Genomic DNA, 20,993 nt, shown 5'->3' with positions numbered 1-20,993 from the left:
CCTTATCCAAAGAAAGATGGAAAATATTGTTTGTTTCTGTAACCTTATAGAAAAATTATTAACACTCATTTTATCCAACTCTGTTCCAGAGAGAAACTGGACCACACTAGGGACAATGACATGTCCTTACAGTAGACCAAATGCTGTTTTGTCTTTAAAGGACCTTTGGAAAGGTGGGGCGGGGATCACTTCATATTCCCATTGTTGTTGTGTTTTTTCATAGCTCGAGGTTTAGATCACATTGCTGAGAACATTTTATCATACCTTGATGCCAAATCACTGTGTGCCGCTGAGCTTGTGTGCAAGGAGTGGTACCGAGTGACATCAGATGGAATGTTATGGAAGAAACTCATCGAGAGAATGGTCAGGACAGACTCTCTATGGAGAGGCCTGGCAGAACGGAGAGGATGGTGAGCTTTTTCAACTTTCCTGCTACTACAGAGCTTCAGGTACTGGGCATCTATAGCCATTGGAAGCCAGGTGGTGCCTCTTAATACATGGCCCAGTGGCCCAGCTTGCTTGTAGCAAAAATAGGAAGGGAAATCTTTTTTCTCATTCAATTCAATAATTTTTCTTGGCCCAATGCTCTTTAAATTATGTAAGGCAGAGCTAATGAAATCTTGCAAATAAGAGTAAAGAATCTGCTTGCCCTTTTAGCTCATATTCTGTAGTTTCATTTTACATTAACATCCAAGGTCATCTAATCTAACCTTCTCATTCTACAGATCAGAAAATTGAGTCCTAAAGTGATTAAGTAACTTGGCCAAAGTCATATAGGTAATAAGTGACAGAGACTGCATTTGAAGCTAGATCTTCTGATTCTGGTTTTCTCAGGATATTTTATAATTTAATCCCCAAATCCTGTTTTGGGGGGATTATCTGACTAATGGGCTCAAAGACTTCAAAAAAAGGATGTTTCACTAAAACTTTAAGCTGCTCCATTAACAGAAGACTAATATTTTCTTAAAACTTCCTTGCTTTGGGGAAAGTCATCCATATAGAATTTTCTGTCCAAGGGTATCTCTAGAATATTGACTACAAGAAAGCCAGATATGAATATTTCATAAACAAGATAAAAATGGTAGTTCATGCACTTTAGCAGGTATAAAAAATGGTATAAACATGTGTGTTCTCACATGTCTCCAAATCAGCATTATTGGTTATTCATCTTGTATCATAAAAAGGTGAAAAATTATTGACTATGAGGAATATTTTTAAATATAAAGATCTAAGAATATTTCTGAAACATGTAGATATTTTTGTGGTTGAAACTCAGTATTTAAACACATTAGTATTTCAGAAGGTTCTTTTATTCTCTTTGTCAGGAAAATTTCTAATAAAACCAGTTACCAGGGGCAGCTAGGTGGTACGGTGGATAGAACACCGGCCCTGGAGTCTGAAGGACCTGAGTTCAAATCTGGCCTCAAGACACACAACACTCACTAGCTGTGTGACTCTGGGCAAGTCACTTAACCCCAGTTGCCTCACCAAAAAAAATTTAAAAAACCAGTTGCCAAGGGCAATTTTCTAGGCATTTTTTTTTAAAAAACAAAAATTTCATTAACCAAAGGTATGTTTATTTCTATTAAGATTTTATATTTGCTGCCATAATATCACTCTTATAAGGCTTTTGTTTTCATAAGTAACACTATTCCTTGGCAACAAAGATTTGAATGCTGGGGGGCAGCTAGATGGCTCAATGGATAGAGCATTGGCCCTGGATTCAGCAGGATCTGAGTTCAAATCCAGCCTCAGGCACATTAACACTTACTAGCTGTGTGACCCTGGGCAAGTCACTTAACCCCAATTGCCTCGCCAAAAAAAAAAAAAAAAAAAAAGATTTGAATACTGCATAAGACAACACAAATGAAAACACAATCACATAATACTTTTACAAAGATGTCATCAGTACCACTAGGATCAGTCTGTCAAATAGGGAATTCTATTCAGTAGTTACTTATTAAGCTACCTACTATTTACAAGGTACTTATTGTGCTAGACCCTGGGATTGGAAAGCCACAAATGATATCATCCCTGCCCTCAGTTCTTTTGGCATAGTGTAGTTGGTTGCTTAGTGGTGGTTAGGTGGTGAAGTGGACAGAGCACTGAGCCTAGAGTCAGAAAGACCAGAGTTCAGATGTTATCTCAGACACTTACTAGGTGTGTGGCCCTGGGCAAGTCACTTAACCTCTGCCTAAAACTGGAGAAGAAAATGGCAAACCATTCCAGTACCTTTGCCAAGAAAACCCCATGGACAGTTGATAGAGTCACCACAGAGTCATACACAGCTGAACAACAACAACAAAAGTTGGTTGCTTCCGGTGTACTGACACTGCCAATACTAAAAATTCCACAACTAGAAATTGATTCCCATTCTTTTAGGTTAATACCGCTGGAAGCAGTAACACTTTAAAACTTATTTTAAGTTATTGGCATTTCAATGTGAATGCATAAGTTTTCATTAGGATAAGGAGCAGAAAAAGCTTGAAGAAAAACAGGTCACTAGGGGAAGTAGGAAACACCCAAAGCAAACTTCACATAATTAATAATTGTATTCAGGTCTGGTCCTGAATAAAATTATTTAATTATAGTTGCAGCCAAACATGCTCACTGGAAAATGTGTTTCATGCCTTTTCCAAGATATGAAATCCAGATCAACCAAGATTCCATACCAGCTCTATAGCTGCTACTCCTGCAGACTTTCCAACCACAGAAGATTAAACCTATTCCTGCTCTTTTTGTCTTTTAGGGTTCTAATTTGATTCTCTCTACTTCCACTCCATCTTGCTACCTCTACATCTACATCTGCTGCATCCCTCCTAACTTGATGTACCCCCATGAAATTAAAACTATTTTGATCATCACATCAAGACTCTGCATAATATTACTCATAACATAAAACCACTTTTTCAGTGCTGCTTCCATTTCTACATTTTCCTCTTCTCCCTCTCATGATTGATGTTTATCTCTCTCCTTATCACTTTTCCTTCCTTGTGCTTTATTCAAGCTTCCTTGAACAACTGCAGCAGCTTCCTCATGCCTTCCATCAGTCACTCCCTTCTTCCTTTGAAATATGTCCCAAAAAGCTCATCATTTCATTGAAGCCTTTCAGTGATATAACTTTGCCTGCACTCTGTCTTTGAAGCTTTCTTCAAATCCCTGCATCCAAAAAATAAATACAAACTACCAACGAAACTTTAGGCTCTAAGATGTAGCTTCCTCTCAGCAGTTGTATTTTATATCCAAATGGATTTGTTGGTCCACTTTAGATTGTACCCCCCCCAAGGCACAAATTCTGTCATTTTTCAGTTTCGTACAGTGCTGAGTACACTGTCTGTGCTCAATAATGATAAGTCTTAAAGTACAATAAAAGACCACTTGGGAAAAGCCCCATTTTCCTAATCAGCAGGCCACATTTTGTGATAACACTTTGCTCTTAATATTTAACATTTATCAAGTACCCACACTCTCATAGGTACTAGTGTTTCAAATAGATAGAAGTGGTCCCTATTGTCAAAGAACTTAACTTCCTAAAAGGATTCAGTATATGAAACAGAAACACCAGCAAAGAAGCATGCACACTTAGGATTTTTGACATCCAGGTGCCCTTTTCCCTAGCACTTTTGTTTGGTGACTGTTCAGATGCTAGATGAGAAGTCAGTTTTCTAGGAAGAAATGAGGATAATTAGTTATATATGTATGTTCCAGGATCATTGTGAAGCAATCAAGCATCATCTAGCATGAAACCTTATACATGGTATGGATTCATTGTTTACTCAGTGAATAAATGATGCCCTCCTATTGTGTTAAGCTAACTGCCTCAGGAAATGCAGTAGAAAAAAATGACAGCACTAACTTTGAGCATTTTGCATGCTCAAAGTTCCCTATGCCCTGTCTAGGTTGGTTCTTTTCTCAGCCATGACTTGAAGTGTTAGGACCCAAGCTATAGATGTAAATAGATACAAATGTACAAGTGTCCTTTTCCTTGACATACCTTGAATAGTGTTAGGATATGTGAAGGTTCCCCTGAGGTGCCTGTGTGCTAGGTGCTAGGAAGTGAAAATGAAGACAGGAGCTTGTTTGGGGTATGGTTGGCATTTACCGCTACTGTAAGCTCTTATTTCAAAACTATGATTAATTTTTATTATAAGGCAGCAATCCATTCACCCTCAATACACTGATAGGATAATTTTTTAAAGGAGGCACATTTTTGACCAATTTGCCCTTAAACATATTCCTTTTATGGCTTTCTTTTTGTAAGTATAAGCCCTCTCTGCCACCTTCTTTTTTTTCCAGATAAAATTATTTTGGCCTCTTCCTTACCAGCTTAGTATTCTGTATCAGCATAGACAATAGAGTTAGCTATCTTCCTAATAGGAAATTTTCTCAACTAATTTTCAAGGTGTATAATAAGGAGAGGGCAGGGGAGAGATACTCCTGGAGACATTGAACAATTAATTATATTGTAATGGAACTGTGGAGGGAGGAGTGGATGACTGGCCCAGAGAAAACAGCATTTCTCTAGTGCCAGGATTACACTCAGAGGCATTTCTGCCTGTCTTCACTTTGCAAGGCACTGTGCCAGTCATAACAGCAGTTAGTACGCCCATAGTGGGGTTTACTAGCTTCCACACCGTGTTTGGTGGGTCCTTAACTTCAGGATGAGGAATTAAATTTTTTACACAGCAGGAAGTGATTGCCATTTACTGAATTTTTTTGTAGCAAAGATCTAGCTTGGGATATGAGTATTGCAGAGATGTACTGTCATAAGGAAGGAGATGCTAACAAATGTTGCTTACTAGGAATCGAGTAAAGACAGGAAAACGTGTGTATGCATAGCTGGAAATACACCTGTGAAGGTTGATTTCTGCCTTAAAACTTGTAAGCATTTCTCTTCATCTTGCCTCCTGTCTACTGGTAGATACCCAGTGACCCCCTTTTGTTTTCTGTTAGAGTGAACTGAGTTCTCACTTTTAAACTATCTCTACATTGTCCAATAACATGTGAGTAACTGAGCACTCAAGGCAACTAAGCCCACATGGGTAAGGACCTAAAAAAGGCATCCTCCAGATCTATTAGAGTTATATTATGCTATTCCCAGTACTAGCATCCATTGATCTTGATGTCAACTTTACCTAGTGTAAAAAGGACTGTTGGCCATGCATTTTGATTCTCAGCTGCATCCACATGGTATATTCACCAATGAAACCATCCTTTTCAAAAGTGAAAGCCAATGTAATATTCACTTATCAGAATAATAAGTAGAATAGCATGTGAACACTAACAGTGTTAACTTTATCTCGACATTGTGCAGTTACTCTATCGTCTTGCATTAGAAATACTTGTAGCCAGTCATCTATGAAAGTAATAAAAAAGACTTTTACTACAAATAGAACTCAAGATTCCCACTATCCACAGCCCCAGAAACCAAGAAGTAAGCAAAGTACATTTTATTTGTGTGTTATTCTTGGCTGGAAATAACCCTGTTTTATTAGAAAACAAATAGCTGCTAATTGGTCTCTGTAAATAATGCAAAACACAGAGTCAACACTGTCTCAGAGTTATGTACTCCTTGCCTTAGAACTTCAGGAATCAAGATTACATTCATACCTTAATGGGTGGTTTTGAGGATCAAATTAAATCTGGGTATGAAAGTACTTTGAAAAAGTACAAAGTGCTATGTAAACAAAAGGTGAAATTATCACTAATAAATGTTTCTTGTCTTTTAGGGGGCAGTATTTATTCAAAAACAAACCTCCTGATGGAATTGCCCCTCCAAACTCTTTTTACAGAGCACTTTATCCTAAAATTATACAGGACATTGAGGTAAGAATCTATGTGGATTCTGCACAGGTATTTGTAAAATGTTAATGGAAACTGTTGGTTTGCTTCAGTAAGGATCTTGTGGCACATACATACTTGAGCCAAGGGATATAAAATTCATTAATTTGAGTTAAAAGGTCATTTTCTTAATAAGTGATTAAGATTCTTGCAGTCCAGAAAATCATGAGCCAGATCTTTAATCTTTCCATCACTGCCTATTAAACAGCCTTCTGGAGGTGCTTGATGCTTTTATCTCATATAATGGTGAGATCTGGTAAGTGCCCCTGAAAGATAATTGAAAGTTAAATTCAGACAATATTAACAAAAGCTCATCAGTTGAAATAGTAGATCCATATTCAGATAGAATGCTGAGCATATGAGGCTGATTAATATGGGACCTCTTTTGGCAGGGTCAGTTTCTAAAGTCCTAGAAAAACGAATGTCTAGGAACTGTGGCAGATGGAGAAGTGCTGTTAAGTCGACTTCTGAAGATAGAGGCATATTGCCTAGAAAACAAATTTCCAATTTGGTTCTAGTTCTGATAAGCATGAAGTGTGCGTCACCTGCCTTTCCTTGTCTTGGTCTTTTGCTTCTGTGACATCAGAAGAGAAGTCAAGTGATTTTGATTGGCCTAATTGCTGCCACTCTGTCACCCATCCCTCACAGACAATAGAATCTAACTGGCGTTGTGGAAGACACAGTTTACAGAGAATCCATTGCCGGAGTGAAACTAGCAAAGGAGTTTACTGTTTACAATATGATGATCAGAAGATAGTAAGTGGCCTTCGAGACAACACTATCAAGGTGAGTCTTCCTGTATGCTCAGTTAGCGAAGTTGAGGTAGAAAGGGGCAGCTGTCGCCCAAAGCAATTCAGAACATTAATAATAGTAACTTAACTCTGAAAGGCAGAGGACAATTTTTAGGGCTTTGGAATATACATCTCACCCCAAAACCTAAAGCGTTTACCTCATAAGTGCATGCATTTATCAGAAGAACCTGTATAAATTTATCAGATCCAGCTTGATGTATTCTGCTTCTACCCAAAATGGGCTTTCCTTACAGAGTGATTGGTCCTGCAGTAATTGCATACTATTTTTGTTCCTCACTGAAACAGATAAAATCTGTTTGATAACAAAACCACAGATGCCAAAAGTGTTTTTAAATTCTCAGCTTTACCTATAGAAAAAAGTACACTACACACTCTCGCATCAGTTTTAGCCTAACTACAAACTAAACTGTGCCATAATAAAACCAATAAGTCATTGCCGCATAGCCCACTGGCACAATGATCACAAGGGTCTGTACTCCTTGTTTGCCTTCCTAGATCTGGGATAAGAACACATTGGAGTGCAAGCGAATCCTCACAGGACACACAGGATCAGTCTTGTGCCTCCAGTATGACGAGAGGGTGATCATAACCGGGTCTTCTGATTCCACTGTCAGGTATAAGGGACAAAAGACAACTTGTTGGGGCTCTGAAACCTTTCCCTTCCACTCTTGTTTTCTTGCTGTCATTGAGATTAAGTAATTTTGCATATATCCTGAGGAACATGTTTCTAAAACTACATCTAAGGAACAATATAAAATCATGATATAAAATTCTAGAACTAGAAAGCTCTTTCCCAAAACAAAGCATATCATTTTGCATTTTTGCACATTTAAAAATACACATTCTAAGTTATGTAGTTACTGTTTATGCCAGAAAATAATAACCTTTCCACTCTGGCCAAGTAGTATTTAACTTGTCATCTTTATGGCAAACTTGTACATTCCTCTAGAAAAATACCTCACAGGAATTATATGTTCATATGACGAAGCGTTTCAGGTGGTGACAACCATAGTATGGCAGTACAACACTGCAGTTTAAATTTGTATAGGTGAGTGATACTCTCTTCTTGCTAGCCCCTCCCCTGCCATCCCTGCAGTTTTTAATTGCAAGCTTCACTAGGGGAGGGGGCATTCAATTTCCAGAGGCGTTAGTGATTTGATGACATGGCCATTATGCTGCTGGAGTCCAGTGTAGTTTGAGTTCTGGGTACCGACAACACTGCAGGAAACCTCTGTAAGGAATTTTGCCTTAAGCTAAAGGACTTAGCAAACATAATGCATCAAAAGTAACTTCTTTTTTTAAATGGAAAAGAAAGAAACCCCAGCCATCCACATTGTTAGACACTCTTGAGTTAAATGTTTACTATAACAAGTTATCCTCTGTGGAGAGAATAAGCTATTCCTATTTCTGGTCTGTTGACTTAAAGGCCTACACTACCTTAATCTTCATTGTCATCAACATCCAGCACTTATTGAGCATCCATAGGATGAGATACTTTTAAGGATTATATCCTTCAAAGAAGAAGGGAAAGAAATCTGTTATGGGATTGGTAAAGGGGAGAAAAGTGGACTAACAGCTATTCTGTAAACTCAGATAGCATTTGAAACAGTTTGATTCATGGAAGGCAATTCTTTGTCAACAGCACATACCGGCGCTAGCCTGAGTGAACAGGCACAGACACATATATGCATTCACACACATGCACGCACCCCTAGCTCCCATTGTTCATCAGAACCCCTTTTCTGAAGTCAATCTCAAGGCTTTAAATGAAGACTACAGTAGCTCTTCACCACAAAATCTTGTGAACCTTTATGTGTATTGTGGCATGAAGTTTTCTTCCATCCCAGTTCACTTTTTTCTTTCCAGAGTATGGGATGTAAATACAGGCGAAATGTTGAACACACTGATTCACCATTGTGAAGCAGTTCTTCATTTGCGTTTCAATAATGGAATGATGGTGACATGCTCCAAAGACCGCTCCATTGCTGTATGGGATATGGCCTCCCCCACTGATATCACCCTGCGAAGGGTGCTGGTAGGACATCGAGCTGCTGTTAATGTTGTGGACTTTGACGACAAGTACATAGTCTCTGCATCAGGAGACAGGACTATAAAGGTAAGAAATTCTAAGTACTGTTGGCCTGGAGACCAAGCCTTTGCCAACTGTTCCTCAGCTTAGAATAAGAAGAATTAACCTAAAAACTTTATCAAAGACAAGTTTATGTTTAAATATCACTTCAAGATGACTTTCCAGCCAATAATAGGGATTGACCCAGACTAAAATGATATTTAAGTTTAAAGATAAGATAGCTCTTCATTTCTGTTAGATGCTTCATTGCCATGATTTTGCTGAGTGTGGGAAGGACAGGTATAAGTTTTAAGTTCAAGAAAACATCTATAAGATTGAATTGGCCTCACAGTCTGCATTTATTTGGGAACTTCTCAGGCCATAAAAACCAGATGCAAATAAGTTCTAGGTTATTATGAATCAAAGACATACTACCCATATTAAAAAGATGACTTTGCCTACAAAATTAACTGTCCTAATGGCACAGGACTTGGGCTATACCACACCTGGAGCTTGCCAGTAAAAAGCCCCAAATGAACTACCAAATACTATTTTTTTGTCTCAGGTATGGAACACGAGTACTTGTGAATTTGTTAGGACCTTAAATGGCCACAAGCGAGGCATTGCCTGTCTGCAGTACAGAGATAGGCTAGTAGTGAGCGGCTCATCTGACAATACTATCAGGTGAGTAACAGATAACCCTCTCAGAAAAATTATAGCCCATTCCATTCACTTATCCCTATGGTTTCTTGGATCCACAGGTTACCCAAGTTTTAATGGTGGCATCATGTTTTCATTTTATTCTCTTTAGGACAATTTAAAAATAAAGCAAACCTCTAAATTATAAAAGATTTTCTTTAGTTCCTTGCAGGACATAGACTACTCCTGAGCAGAGTCGGGAAAGTAAAGTTTTTGTCGATGATCTCTTTTCTAGTAACTAAATGTTAAACCTATTTAAAGAGTATATAGCTTAGATAAAAGGAAAAAAAATACAATGGAGTTAGATAGCTAGATAAAAGTTGGGGGTACTTTAAGAATGAGATTTTCTTTTTCTAAAATTATCTCTGTGTGAAGTGAAAAATGCCAACCAAAGCCGAACATAGTAGTCTATGTATACCTGTAATCCCTGCTACTGGGGGAGACTGAGGATGGTAGATCACTTGAGCTAAGAAGTTCTGGGCTGCACTAGGGTAAGGCATTAGGGTATCTGCACTGAGTCAGGCACCAATATGGTGAGCCCCTGGAAGTGAAAACAACACTAGGTTGCCTAAGGAGAAGCGAATCAGCTCATGCTGAAAACACAGCCAGTCAAAGCTGCCATGTCAAACAAGAGTGGGAATAGGCCTGTGAGAGGCTATTGTACTTCCAGCCTGGGCAAGTTAGGGAGACCCACTCTCCAAAAGAGAAGTGCAAACCAAGAAGCCAAAGGTTTCTTCTCTCTACCACTGTTCAAAAAGATTTCTGTTTCCCCTGAAGAATTCATACAGAGAACATGTCATTCAAACACCACATACTTTACTGGCAATTTCATTTTTCCCTCTGTTACTAAAGATATATGTGTTGGCAATTATAAAGAATCTGAAGAATTAAATATTGATTTGATGTTCTTACTTCATAAAGATGTGGACACAAATGTGACTGAGATTTTGGAAGATTCTTCCATTCCTTTCACTTCGTAGGGTAAGATGTGAGGTGTTGAATATAGTCATCCTGTCTAATAGAATTGTCTTACTTTACATATAATTTGATAGATTAAACGTAAAGCATGCAGTCGTTTTAAATTAATTTTAGTGTATATACATAAATATATATGTATATGTATATACACATATTTGTGTCTTTAAGAAGTTCCTTTCTAATTTAATTCAATGTAAAGGTTTTTCTTCTTACACTATACCATAGAGAAACAAACAAAAAAAAAGTCAGCCTCTATGTATAATTAAACCAAATTGTGTGGATGTATATTAGAGATACTTTGTAAGGGAAGGAAATGGTTCATCTACGGTTCTCATTGTTGTTTTCAGAGGGCACTACCTACTGGTGATTCATTCACTTTCCAGGCAGCCTTGTACACATTTGACCAGTTTATGCCTAAGAAAACCTAATTGTATGATTGTATACTCTTCAGTGACTGAAAATCCATGCTACACTTGAGCTGAGAATAACTTTCCTACCTACCTTAATCAGACCAAAAGGAAATATATTTTATTAACAGCATTAAAAAGTATTTGTATTCATTGTTAGGGGTCAGAACTGTAAGATTTGGTTTGAAGGAGGAGAGGAGAGGAGAGTGTTGTTTTTTAAGGGCAAGAAAATATCTGTAATATTGGACTAGCCTTAAATTTAAGGGGTGGAGGGGAGTTGCTTTTGGAACTACTGAATATTAAAATAGTTCATACACGTATAGGAAGGGATTAATTTTACCATTAAATAAAGGTAAATCAAACTGTGCAGTGTTTTTTATACTGGATGATGACTGTGGGAAAAGTATTCTTGTTTCCTAATCATGAAAACAAGCATTTGCTTTTCTAAAATGGTCTTAAATTATAAAAGCCAGAGTGTTCTAAGTTATCATTGTGGTGTATTTTTAAAACAGCAAAACTCACCTAGGTGAATTTCAATGCCTATATAAATATTAATTTCTTGGTCATTCACTAAGTCATATAGTATTTAAAGATGATGGGTAGACACATATGAAATTACTGATTTCATTTGTGATTTTTTTTAAGCTTCCAAGTGATTTGTAAATGTTTCCCGTTTGCCCTTTTTTTTTATAAAGAAGTTTATGTATCCAATCTCTCCAAATTGGTTTTTATATTTCATAGAATAAAATTTTCTAATGTGCTCTGCTTTACATATATACATATATATGTATATATATATGTATATACGTGTGTGTGTGTGTGTGTGTGTGTGTATATATATATATATATATTAAGGCAGTTGGGTTTCAGTGACTTGCCCAGGGTCACACAACTAGTAAACGTAAGAGGTCAGATTTGAACTCAGGTCCTCCAGACTCCAGGACTGGTGCTCTATCTACTGTGCCACCTCGCTGCCCTTTAATGAGCTCTACTCGAAAAAAAAAAAGTTTGAACTAGCTTCACAGTAGTCTGCATCTTCATGGGAACTTCTCAGGCCATCATAACCAGATGTAAATTAAGTTCTGAGCTATTCTGAATCAAAAATTGTGCTATCATTATTAAAACGATTATTTCCCTTGTCATTCAGTACTATCTATGCCCTAATCCTTGTTGGTAAGCATTATTTATGTTTATGGTAGGTTTTATGATTATAATCCATGTTCTCTGAAATGCACTTGGGTTTCTTCCTTTACTCTCTTTTTCAGGTTGTGGGACATAGAGTGTGGAGCATGTTTACGAGTGCTAGAGGGCCATGAGGAACTGGTGCGCTGTATTCGATTTGATAACAAGAGGATAGTCAGTGGGGCCTATGATGGGTGAGATTTTCAACAAGGTTCAGAAAATCTGCCTCCCTCTATCCCCCCTACCTTAAGATATTAAAGGTAGAGTTACTCTCTTTGATAGCAGTGGGTTGCTGCTTCCATTATAGGGTATCTCTTTGGCTTAGCATCTTTCTCATAACAATTACTCTCAAGCTTTGTAGGACCCTATGCCCAAAGCTTGTTCTGTCTCCAAGTTATTTTGGTTACTAGCATGACCATATACAGAATTTATAATGCAAATGAAAGCCTTAATAGCAAATGTAGAAAAGGCCTAGTAAGTAAAACAGCCATTGTATGAATAAAGATTAATGAAAGCGCAGTCCCCCTGCCAAGCCTTAAACACAGAAAGGGTCAATAGTTGTGAAATTTGGTTGATACCCTTTGCATTTAGCCTTCTTCAGCTGACTTCCAAAAGTACTGCTCTGTTTTGATCCATTTTAACTTATTTGTCCAAATATTTCAGTAGTAACTATAAGTTACAGTACCCACTTGTGTCACATAGATTACTAGTTAAATGCACTCAGTAAATATTTGATTAATTAGAGTTATAAAAGGACTCTGGTTACTTCTGTTTAGGTTGTCTGACTCAAAAAGGCTATGACTTAGTCTTAAGACATTTTTTAAAATATTCATAGAATAATTAGCAGCATTTCCTTAGATCTTCAATTGCCTACACTAATAATGTCCATCCATTTGCTAATGTAGTAGTTGCTTATTCCTCTATGTCAGTCATCATCATTACCCCCATGGGAAATTGTTTATTAGTTTTGGGATGGTAAATTCCAGATGTTAAAATCTAAGGCTGTTTTCTCTTGTACTACTTCCCATTGCCAACCACCATTCTTTTGATTTTGTCCAATATTACCTTGTGTATATTAGAGATTCCCTTTACATGAAGAAGTATTTTATGACTGATTAATGAAATTGTTAGACATTTCATAGTTAAATAAGAATAAGAGAGTATACAAATGTAAACTCCAGGGCTTTTAAGTGATCGCCTGTTCCCAAGCACATATAATTAGTGCTGTTCTGTGAATCAGCCAGCAAAGAAAGAAACCAAAAGTAGAAGTTCCTGGGTTCTAATTAAGCTGTTGTCTCACCAGATGCCTGATGTCAAATATCTCTTTTTTACCCTATCCAGGTTTGATGTAAGCTTTCCATCTGTCCATGTCCTGTTTAGTGAAGCTCACCTGTTTCTCATTCTTATGTTAACCACATACTTTTTTCCCTGTTAAGCTCTACCCAAGAGTGAATGGAAAAGTCATGTCTTGAGAAAAGAAAAGTTTATATGTATTACCACAAGCTAAATTTATCATATAAGCTCCATTCACTGTAAATTTCTGCTGTTCCTCTTCCCTGCTCCTTAAATTTTGCTTTTAACAAAAGATTTTTGTGGTTGTTTCTTTTTTTGATCCATAGAAAAATTAAAGTATGGGATCTTGTAGCTGCTCTGGACCCCCGTGCTCCTGCAGGAACTCTCTGTCTTCGGACCCTTGTGGTAAGAACTTTATTTGGGGTCAAGAATTAGGAAACAAGTTAGAAATGGAGCATTGGGTTGTATTTGATAGCTGAACCTACAAAACATAGGACCAAATGAGAAAGGCAGCATATACGTGACAATAAAGTATTTTTATGTAGTGCTTCTCATCCAAAAGTGCGTGGAGTGGAATGTGGCAGCTGTTTAACAGCTGCACAGCAACTCAACACAACAGTTTAATACAGGAAGTGAATAAGAATTCTGTATCCACTAGAAACTGCAGGGGGTACTTAGGGAAAGAGAATATAGTTACCCACATTGGAACATGTCCAGTGTGTGAGGACCAGCACACCAGCTCCAACACAAAGTGCTGTGGGAATTGAAATGACCCCTGTCCGCAGGCCCCCTCATATACACGCAGTGGTCACCCCTCCTTGGTTATATATCATGTTCAAGAGATAGTGCCTCTGACAACATGACTCCCTCCTCATTTCTGTGAGATTTGCAAACCCCTGCCTCCCTGTTCATAGCATTGCATTTGGGGAGTTTTAAAAAGCACTGACTGAGAAGGAAGAGCATCACCTTCCAAAATCACTAGCTTTACATTCTGTTGTTTGGCAGGTGCGTGTATTGGAAAATGTTAATGGCCTTAGGCTGAAAACTTCTCCTCTTAAGCTTAGAGAACTGAGAAGGAAGTGAAGACTCTTGTACTTTTGAGAACTTGGAAAAGCAAGAACCCAGAATGAGTCCTCTCTGAATACCTTGTCTCACGGCCTGCCTTTTTTGGGTGCTTAAAGTCCATTTTCTCCCTATTAGCAATGTCCCCTGTGTGCATGCATGTGTATTTTTCACTCATGCTTTGTAAACTTATTTACCTTCAGTAGTAAATATAGTTTTCAAGAAAACTTGGATTTAAGTCCTACCTCAGACACTTGTTAGATATGTGACCCTGGGCAAGTCACTTATCCTTTCTGTGTTTTGGTTTCTTCATAAAATGAAGGGGTTGGACTCAATGAGCACTGAGGCCTCTTCCAACTCTAAAATCTGTGATCCTAACTACATGTTATTTTGGCATCATTCAACAAAAACCCTCTAAATTATTCCTATACTTTAACCCTTACAAATGAAATTTATTTCGCTCATCTCATTTTAGTTGAACTTAACCACATAATATCCAGCGATATCTTATTTTAGAAAAACAAAACAGGAACCCCACACACACATTTTAAAAGGTAGCCAAATGGCTTTTCTTAATAATAACCTATTATTGTAACATTGTATGTAGATACTTCAGGGTTTGCATTGGTTTAACGTGGCTGTTTGTCTCTCCATACATACTGTTCACGCAGCTGTGATTCCTAGGGAAGCATAGTAATCTGTTTGCTTTAAGAAGTATACTTTGGATCTGCATTTTTAAATTCATCGCTTTCCTTAGAAAACAAAGGTCCACAGTAAGGATAATAACAAGTGAGACCTGTGTCCCATATTGCAATCTGTATCTCCTGGACTGGGCAGGTCAAAGAGGGGGAAAAAAAGAAGAGTCTGTAGGTTTAAATGAGAAAGTGTTCCCACTGAAAGTGATATAGGTCATATCAGTGCAAAGAGGAGATACTTTAAAGCTTGATTGTATCTGTTTGGTAGAGATTCTTTGTATATATTTACAAAGAAAGAAATTTTTTGAAGACTTTCATGACTGTAGAGAGTCCTTAAGAGAATTCCTTTAGAAGTTCAAGGCTCATCCTTCCCTTTTGGAGCCCAAGATACCGTCTTGTCCTTTTTCTTGTCCATAGCTTAAAATCCATTTGGGAGTTATGAAGGGTCACAGTACATTTAGTGAAAAAATAAAGTAGTTGTCTGCTGGATTTCAATTTGACTGAGCTCTCTAAGCATGAGAAATTGTGAATTGGTAGTAATGTATATGACTCAAACCACAAAGAGGGGAGATTGAAAGAAAGGAAGACTCTATGAAAACAGGCATCCAGATACTCTCTGGGGATTTACTGTTCTTATCTCAGTTTCAAGAAATGCACTGTGACAGGGTAGCTCCCCTGGCCTGTTAAAATGCAGGTATTAAAGGAATCCTATCAGTGGTGACTTTTTGAAGGCACTGAACAAAACTGACCTGACAAACTTTATTGTCATTTTTAAGAACAACAACATTAATGTCCAGTGAAAAGGCAGAAGGAGGAAGAAACTGGACACCAAAAAATTGACTTTTTAAATATACCAGGCCTAGTGGCAATGATGGAGTGGGCAGAACATGGTTTTCAGAATTGTCAGTAGCTCTAGCTAAAGGGCAACCTTCAGTCTATTTACCCCTCCTTCTTTGTTTCACATAGCCTCCAGAGTCAAACCCAGCTCATACTGAAGATAGGAAACCTCCTACTGTTTGTGTTCAATTTTCAAACAGTAGGAGCAAGTCCACAGATAACAAATGCTCTCTGCAGGCCAGTTCCCTTTTATGTTTTTCCCTCCCCGACTCCACGAGCTTATAGCAATTTCTGAAGCTGAAATAGAATAGTACAGTTTTCCGTGGAGAAGCCTTTTTTTTTTTTTGTCCATCCTTTTTGATACTGGAAGTCTAGACTATTATTCCCAGCCAAGAACAACAGGAGGAAAAAAACTCTTGGTGCTTAGTTTCGCCAGTGCTCGGTGTTTAGGTGGTACTTCCTCCTTGTACTGTGGGAGAGAAGAAGCAAGTCTGTAGGAATGCTGAACTCTGTTTTAGTTCACACATGGTATTTAAATTTATAGTTGATTAAAGCTATAGTAAACCTATACATAGGAAGGAAAGAAGAAAAGAAGAAAGAAACAAAGAGGCATTAGGAAGGCATGTACTATATTTTATTTAAATTTTATATTTCTCACATAACACTCACTAACTGTGTAACTCTGGGCAAGTCACTTAACCCCAGTTGCCTCACCTAAATAAATAAATAAACAAACAAACAAATAAATAAATAAAGCTTTGAGACAGCTAGGTAGCACAATGGATAGACCTCTGGCCTTGGAGTCAGGAGGACCTGACTTCAAATCTAGCCTCAGACACTTGATACTTACTAGTTGTGTGACCATGGGCAAGTCACTTAACCCCAATTGCCTCACCAAAAAGAAAAAAAATTTCTATTTTCCATAATAATTAAAATCCAGTGTTCTCCACTCAGTTCTCCACGTGCTTAATAAATGTTTATTGAATTGAAAATGGATAAGAGAGAATAATGTAATGCTTTTACTGTTTGAACTCTAGAATATCATTCTGATCTAGGCTTATTGTTGCCAAATCTTCATTCTGTTTTCACCTGCCTTGAATCCCAATTAAATCCATTTTTGTGCATGTCCTTAGAACTGCTAGTGAAGAATCATTCTTGGCAGCTGCCTTTGGACATGCTATGGTGTTTTCATACTGCATTTCTATTCCATTAGTCCAGACCAGTGCAAGCATTTTTCTGTTTCTTGGTTATTCTCCATTGCTACTTTTCCAGAAGGGATCAGGGAGCATCTTGTTGAAAAACTAGAGAAGCTTACTGCCTAGATCCCTGAAGAAATTCTAATGGTAGGCTATAAAACAATGTAGGCTTCTTTTTTTTTTTTCTGCCTGTTTAGGAGCATTCAGGAAGAGTTTTCCGACTCCAGTTTGATGAATTCCAGATTGTCAGTAGTTCACATGATGACACAATCCTCATCTGGGATTTCCTAAATGACCCAGCTGCTCCAGCTGAACCACCTCGATCCCCTTCTCGCACATACACCTACGTCTCCAGATAAATAATCATACATTGACCTCACACTTGCACAGGTAGGAACAATGGTTGCGTATCTACTTCTGCATGTGAGTGTTAGAAGATGTGGAAGCACAGGCAAAGCACAACTTTTTCCTGAGTAACCGAAAGTTTTGGGGCTGCCTTATCCAATATTACCTTTGGGTAATGTAGTTCTTATTCCAGATGATTCTGGAAGAATTACTCTTTTCCCCAAAATAAGTCTGGTTTTTTGGGGGGTTTTTTGTATCCTAAATAGGATTTGGGATACATTCTGCCATCTTTAAACCAATGATGTCTCCCCTTTTACTACATTTAAAGTGGAAGCCCCGCTTTTGTGTGGAGTAAATAAGTTTGTAATGATTTCCAGATGACTAGAGTGTGAAGTTTATGTCTGTGGTGACATCTAAATAACGTTTTGAGGAACAGTGAAAAATGTGGAGGAAAGTGGTAAAGGTAATGGGATAAGGATCCTTTCACTTTTACAACACTAATTTTGATCTGCTCCATATCGTAAATCAGTAACTATTCTAGGAGAACTACCTTTACACTGACCAAATGATTTGGAAAACTTGGGGAAATACATTGGTTTCAGAGTAAGTAGAACAGGATAATATCTGGTTCAAGTTCCACTACTAATGAGCCTTGTGACCTTGAGAATCTGTGGTCTTCAGGGTAAAAACCAATATCTTTTTTTTTTTAATTTAGTATTTTATTTCCCCCCAGTTACATGTAAAAACAATTTTAACATTTATTTTTTAAACTTGAAGTTCCAAATTCTCTCCCTTCCTCCCTCCTCACTCCGCCTCATTCAGAAGGCAAGTAATTTGATATAGGTTATACATGTATAGTCATGCAAAACACTTCCATAATAGTCATGTTGTGAAAGACTATTTCCCTCCATCCTGTCCCCCCCCATTTATTCTGTTCTTTCTCTCCTTTCACCCTGTCCCTCCTCAAAAGTATTTTGCTTCTGACTACACCCTCCCCTAATCTGCCCTCCCTTCTGTCACCCCCCCTTTTCTCATCCTCTTCCCCCCTACTTTCCTGTAAGGTAAGATAGATTTCTATACCCAGTTGACTGTGTATATTATTCCCTTTTTGAGCCAGTTCTTATGAGAGTACGGTTCACTCACTCCTCCTCACCTCCTCCCTCTTCCCCTCCACTGTAAAAGCTTTTTCTTGCCTTTTATGTGAGATTATTTACCCCATTCTACCTCTCCCTTTCTCCCAGTACATTCCTCTCTCTCACCCTTTAGTTTTATTTTTTAGATGTCATCCCTTCATATTTAACACACCCTGTGCCCTCTGTCTCTCTCTCTATATATATATATATTTATATATATATGTATATATATATTTCCTCCAACTACCCTAATAATGAGAAAGGTCTTATGAGTTACAAATAACATCTCTCCATGTAGGAATGTAAACAGTTCAATAAGTCCTTTATGATTTCTCTTTCCTGTTTACCTTTTCATGCTTCTCTTGAATCTTATATTTGAAAGTAAAATTTTCTATTTAGATCTGGTCTTTTCTCAAGAATGCTTAAAATTCCTCTATCTCATTGAGTGCCCATTTTTTTCCCCTCATGGATTATATTCAGTTTTGCTGGGCAGGTGATTCTCGGTTGTAATCCTGGCTCCTTTGCCCTCTAGAATATCATATCCCAAGCCCTCCAATCTTTTAGTGTAGAAGCTGCTAAATCTATTATCCTGACTGTGGTTCCACAATACTTGTTTCTTTTTTGGCTGCTTGCAATATTTTCTCCTTGACCTAGGAACTCTGGAATTTGGCTGTAATATTCCTGGCAGTTTTCATTTTGGGATCTCATTCAAGAGGTGATTGATGGATTCTTTCAATTTCTGTTTTACCCTCTGGTTCAGATGATGTCTAGGCTCTTTTTTTGATTATGGCTCTCAGGTAGTCCAATAATTTTTTAATTATCTCTCCTGAATCTGTTTTCCAGGTCAGTTGTTTTTCCAATGAGATATTTCACATTTTTCCTATTTTTTCATTCTTTTGGTTTTGTTTTATGATTTCTCATAAACATTAGCTTCCATTTGTTCCATACTAATTTTTAATGAATTATATTCTTCAGTGAGCTTTTGGACTTCTTTTTCCATTTGGCCAATTCTGCTTTTGAAGGCATTTTTCTCCTTATTGGCTTTTTGGCTTTACCATTTAGCCTAGTCTGTTTTTTGAAGTGTTATTTTCTTCAATATTTTTTTGTATCTCCTTTATCAAGCTGTTGACTTGTTTTTTGCATCACTTTCATTTCTCTTCCCATTTTTTCCTGTACCTCTCTTACTTGTTTTTCAGAATCCTTTTTGAGCTCTTCCATGGCCTGGGACCAATTCATAGTTTTCTTGGGGACTTTGGATGTAGGAACTTTGACTTTGTTGTCTTCTTCTGAGTGTGTGTTTTGGTCTTCCTTATCACCAAAATAAGTTTCTGTAGTCAGAGTTTTTTCCATTATTTGCTCATTTTCCCAGCCTATTAGTTGACTTTTTAACTCTTTGTTAAGGTAGAGCTCTACTTCCAGGGTGGAGGGCGAATTGTCCCAAGCTTCAGGGGTTTTGTGTAGCTGTATTCAGAGAGACTTCTAAGGAGCTGTAAGTTGTCAGTTCTTCCAAGGTGGTATGATCTAAGGAGAGCTGTTTACTCCTCTCCTGGCCTGTGCTCTGGTCTGTGAGTGACCACAAGCATTCTTTTCTCCCCTGGAACTGTGAGGAGGGTACCCCTCCACTGCTGCTGCAAACTCTGCTATGCTAGCGCTCCTCCTTGCCCTGGGACTGCCACCCAGGCCTGTAACCAGGATCCGAGTATGGGCAAAGCAACAGAGTCCTGCCTCAGTGCTAGCAAAGAGACCCCTGTAATCTCCTTGTGACCAGTTGTTTGGACCACCCCTCCCCTTACCATTTGTGGGCTGAGAGCTCTGGAAACAGCCACTGCCCCTGCTGATTTAGTCACTCTGAAGGCCTGCTCCTGGTTTCCTGGGGCCAGGGCTGTGCTGGCATGGCCCACACGGAACTGCACTCCACTGTCACCCAGGGTCCGACAGACCTTTTCTGCTGACCTTCTAAGTTGTCTTTGGCATCTGTGGGCTGAGAAGTCTGGAAACCACCACTGCTGCTGGTGATTCAGTCACTCTCTACAAACCTATATTTTATTGGGCTCTAAAAAGAAAAGAAAATTTTGATTTTTAAATACCTTGGAAACTAAAAGTATTAGCTGTGGCTCTTTTTTGTATTGCTTGGTTTAAATCTGGTCATAATACATTATGACAACAAGGAACCCTTTTAACCAAGTATATATCACATGTCGTAGAGCTATACTCCCTTGAAATTGTGACATGTATAGTCTAGCCATGTTTATTTGGTTCCCATGATCTGAGATCCCACTTTATCAATACCATTTGATTACAAAAGCCAGGTGCCAAGGCTTCAGCTCTCTCCCCTAATCCATCTTCAAATTAGGGCCGGGCCTTATTACCTTGAAATTGTCTGTTTGGGGAGAGTTAAGGAAGACCCATTATCAGTCGTTTCCAGCCTCTCTCTTAGGCATGAAG

At 38.1% G+C, this 20,993-nt stretch overlaps 1 protein-coding gene across 2 annotated transcripts in view; it reads left to right on the top strand.

Annotated features, from left to right (window-relative positions):
• The window catches only part of BTRC (beta-transducin repeat containing E3 ubiquitin protein ligase), a 193,136-nt gene that overhangs the window by 160,550 nt on the left and 11,593 nt on the right, over positions 1–20,993 (top strand). For both annotated transcript variants that reach the window (XM_027851774.1, XM_027851773.1), the window contains 9 exons: positions 224–410; positions 5,730–5,826; positions 6,490–6,627; positions 7,149–7,267; positions 8,520–8,769; positions 9,287–9,405; positions 12,071–12,181; positions 13,607–13,685; positions 17,268–17,460. In XM_027851774.1, coding sequence (XP_027707575.1) covers positions 224–410; positions 5,730–5,826; positions 6,490–6,627; positions 7,149–7,267; positions 8,520–8,769; positions 9,287–9,405; positions 12,071–12,181; positions 13,607–13,685; positions 17,268–17,429 — 1,262 coding nt within the window. In that variant the 3' untranslated portion in view covers positions 17,430–17,460. The remainder of the gene's footprint in view (positions 1–223; positions 411–5,729; positions 5,827–6,489; positions 6,628–7,148; positions 7,268–8,519; positions 8,770–9,286; positions 9,406–12,070; positions 12,182–13,606; positions 13,686–17,267; positions 17,461–20,993) is intronic.

Source organism: Vombatus ursinus, unplaced genomic scaffold (genome assembly GCF_900497805.2).
Source record: "Vombatus ursinus unplaced genomic scaffold, bare-nosed wombat genome assembly UNPS02009205.1, whole genome shotgun sequence".
Classification (NCBI taxonomy): Eukaryota; Metazoa; Chordata; class Mammalia; order Diprotodontia; family Vombatidae; genus Vombatus; species Vombatus ursinus.
Note: the sequence above shows the minus strand (reverse complement) of the source record. Positions and strands in the feature narration are given on the sequence as shown.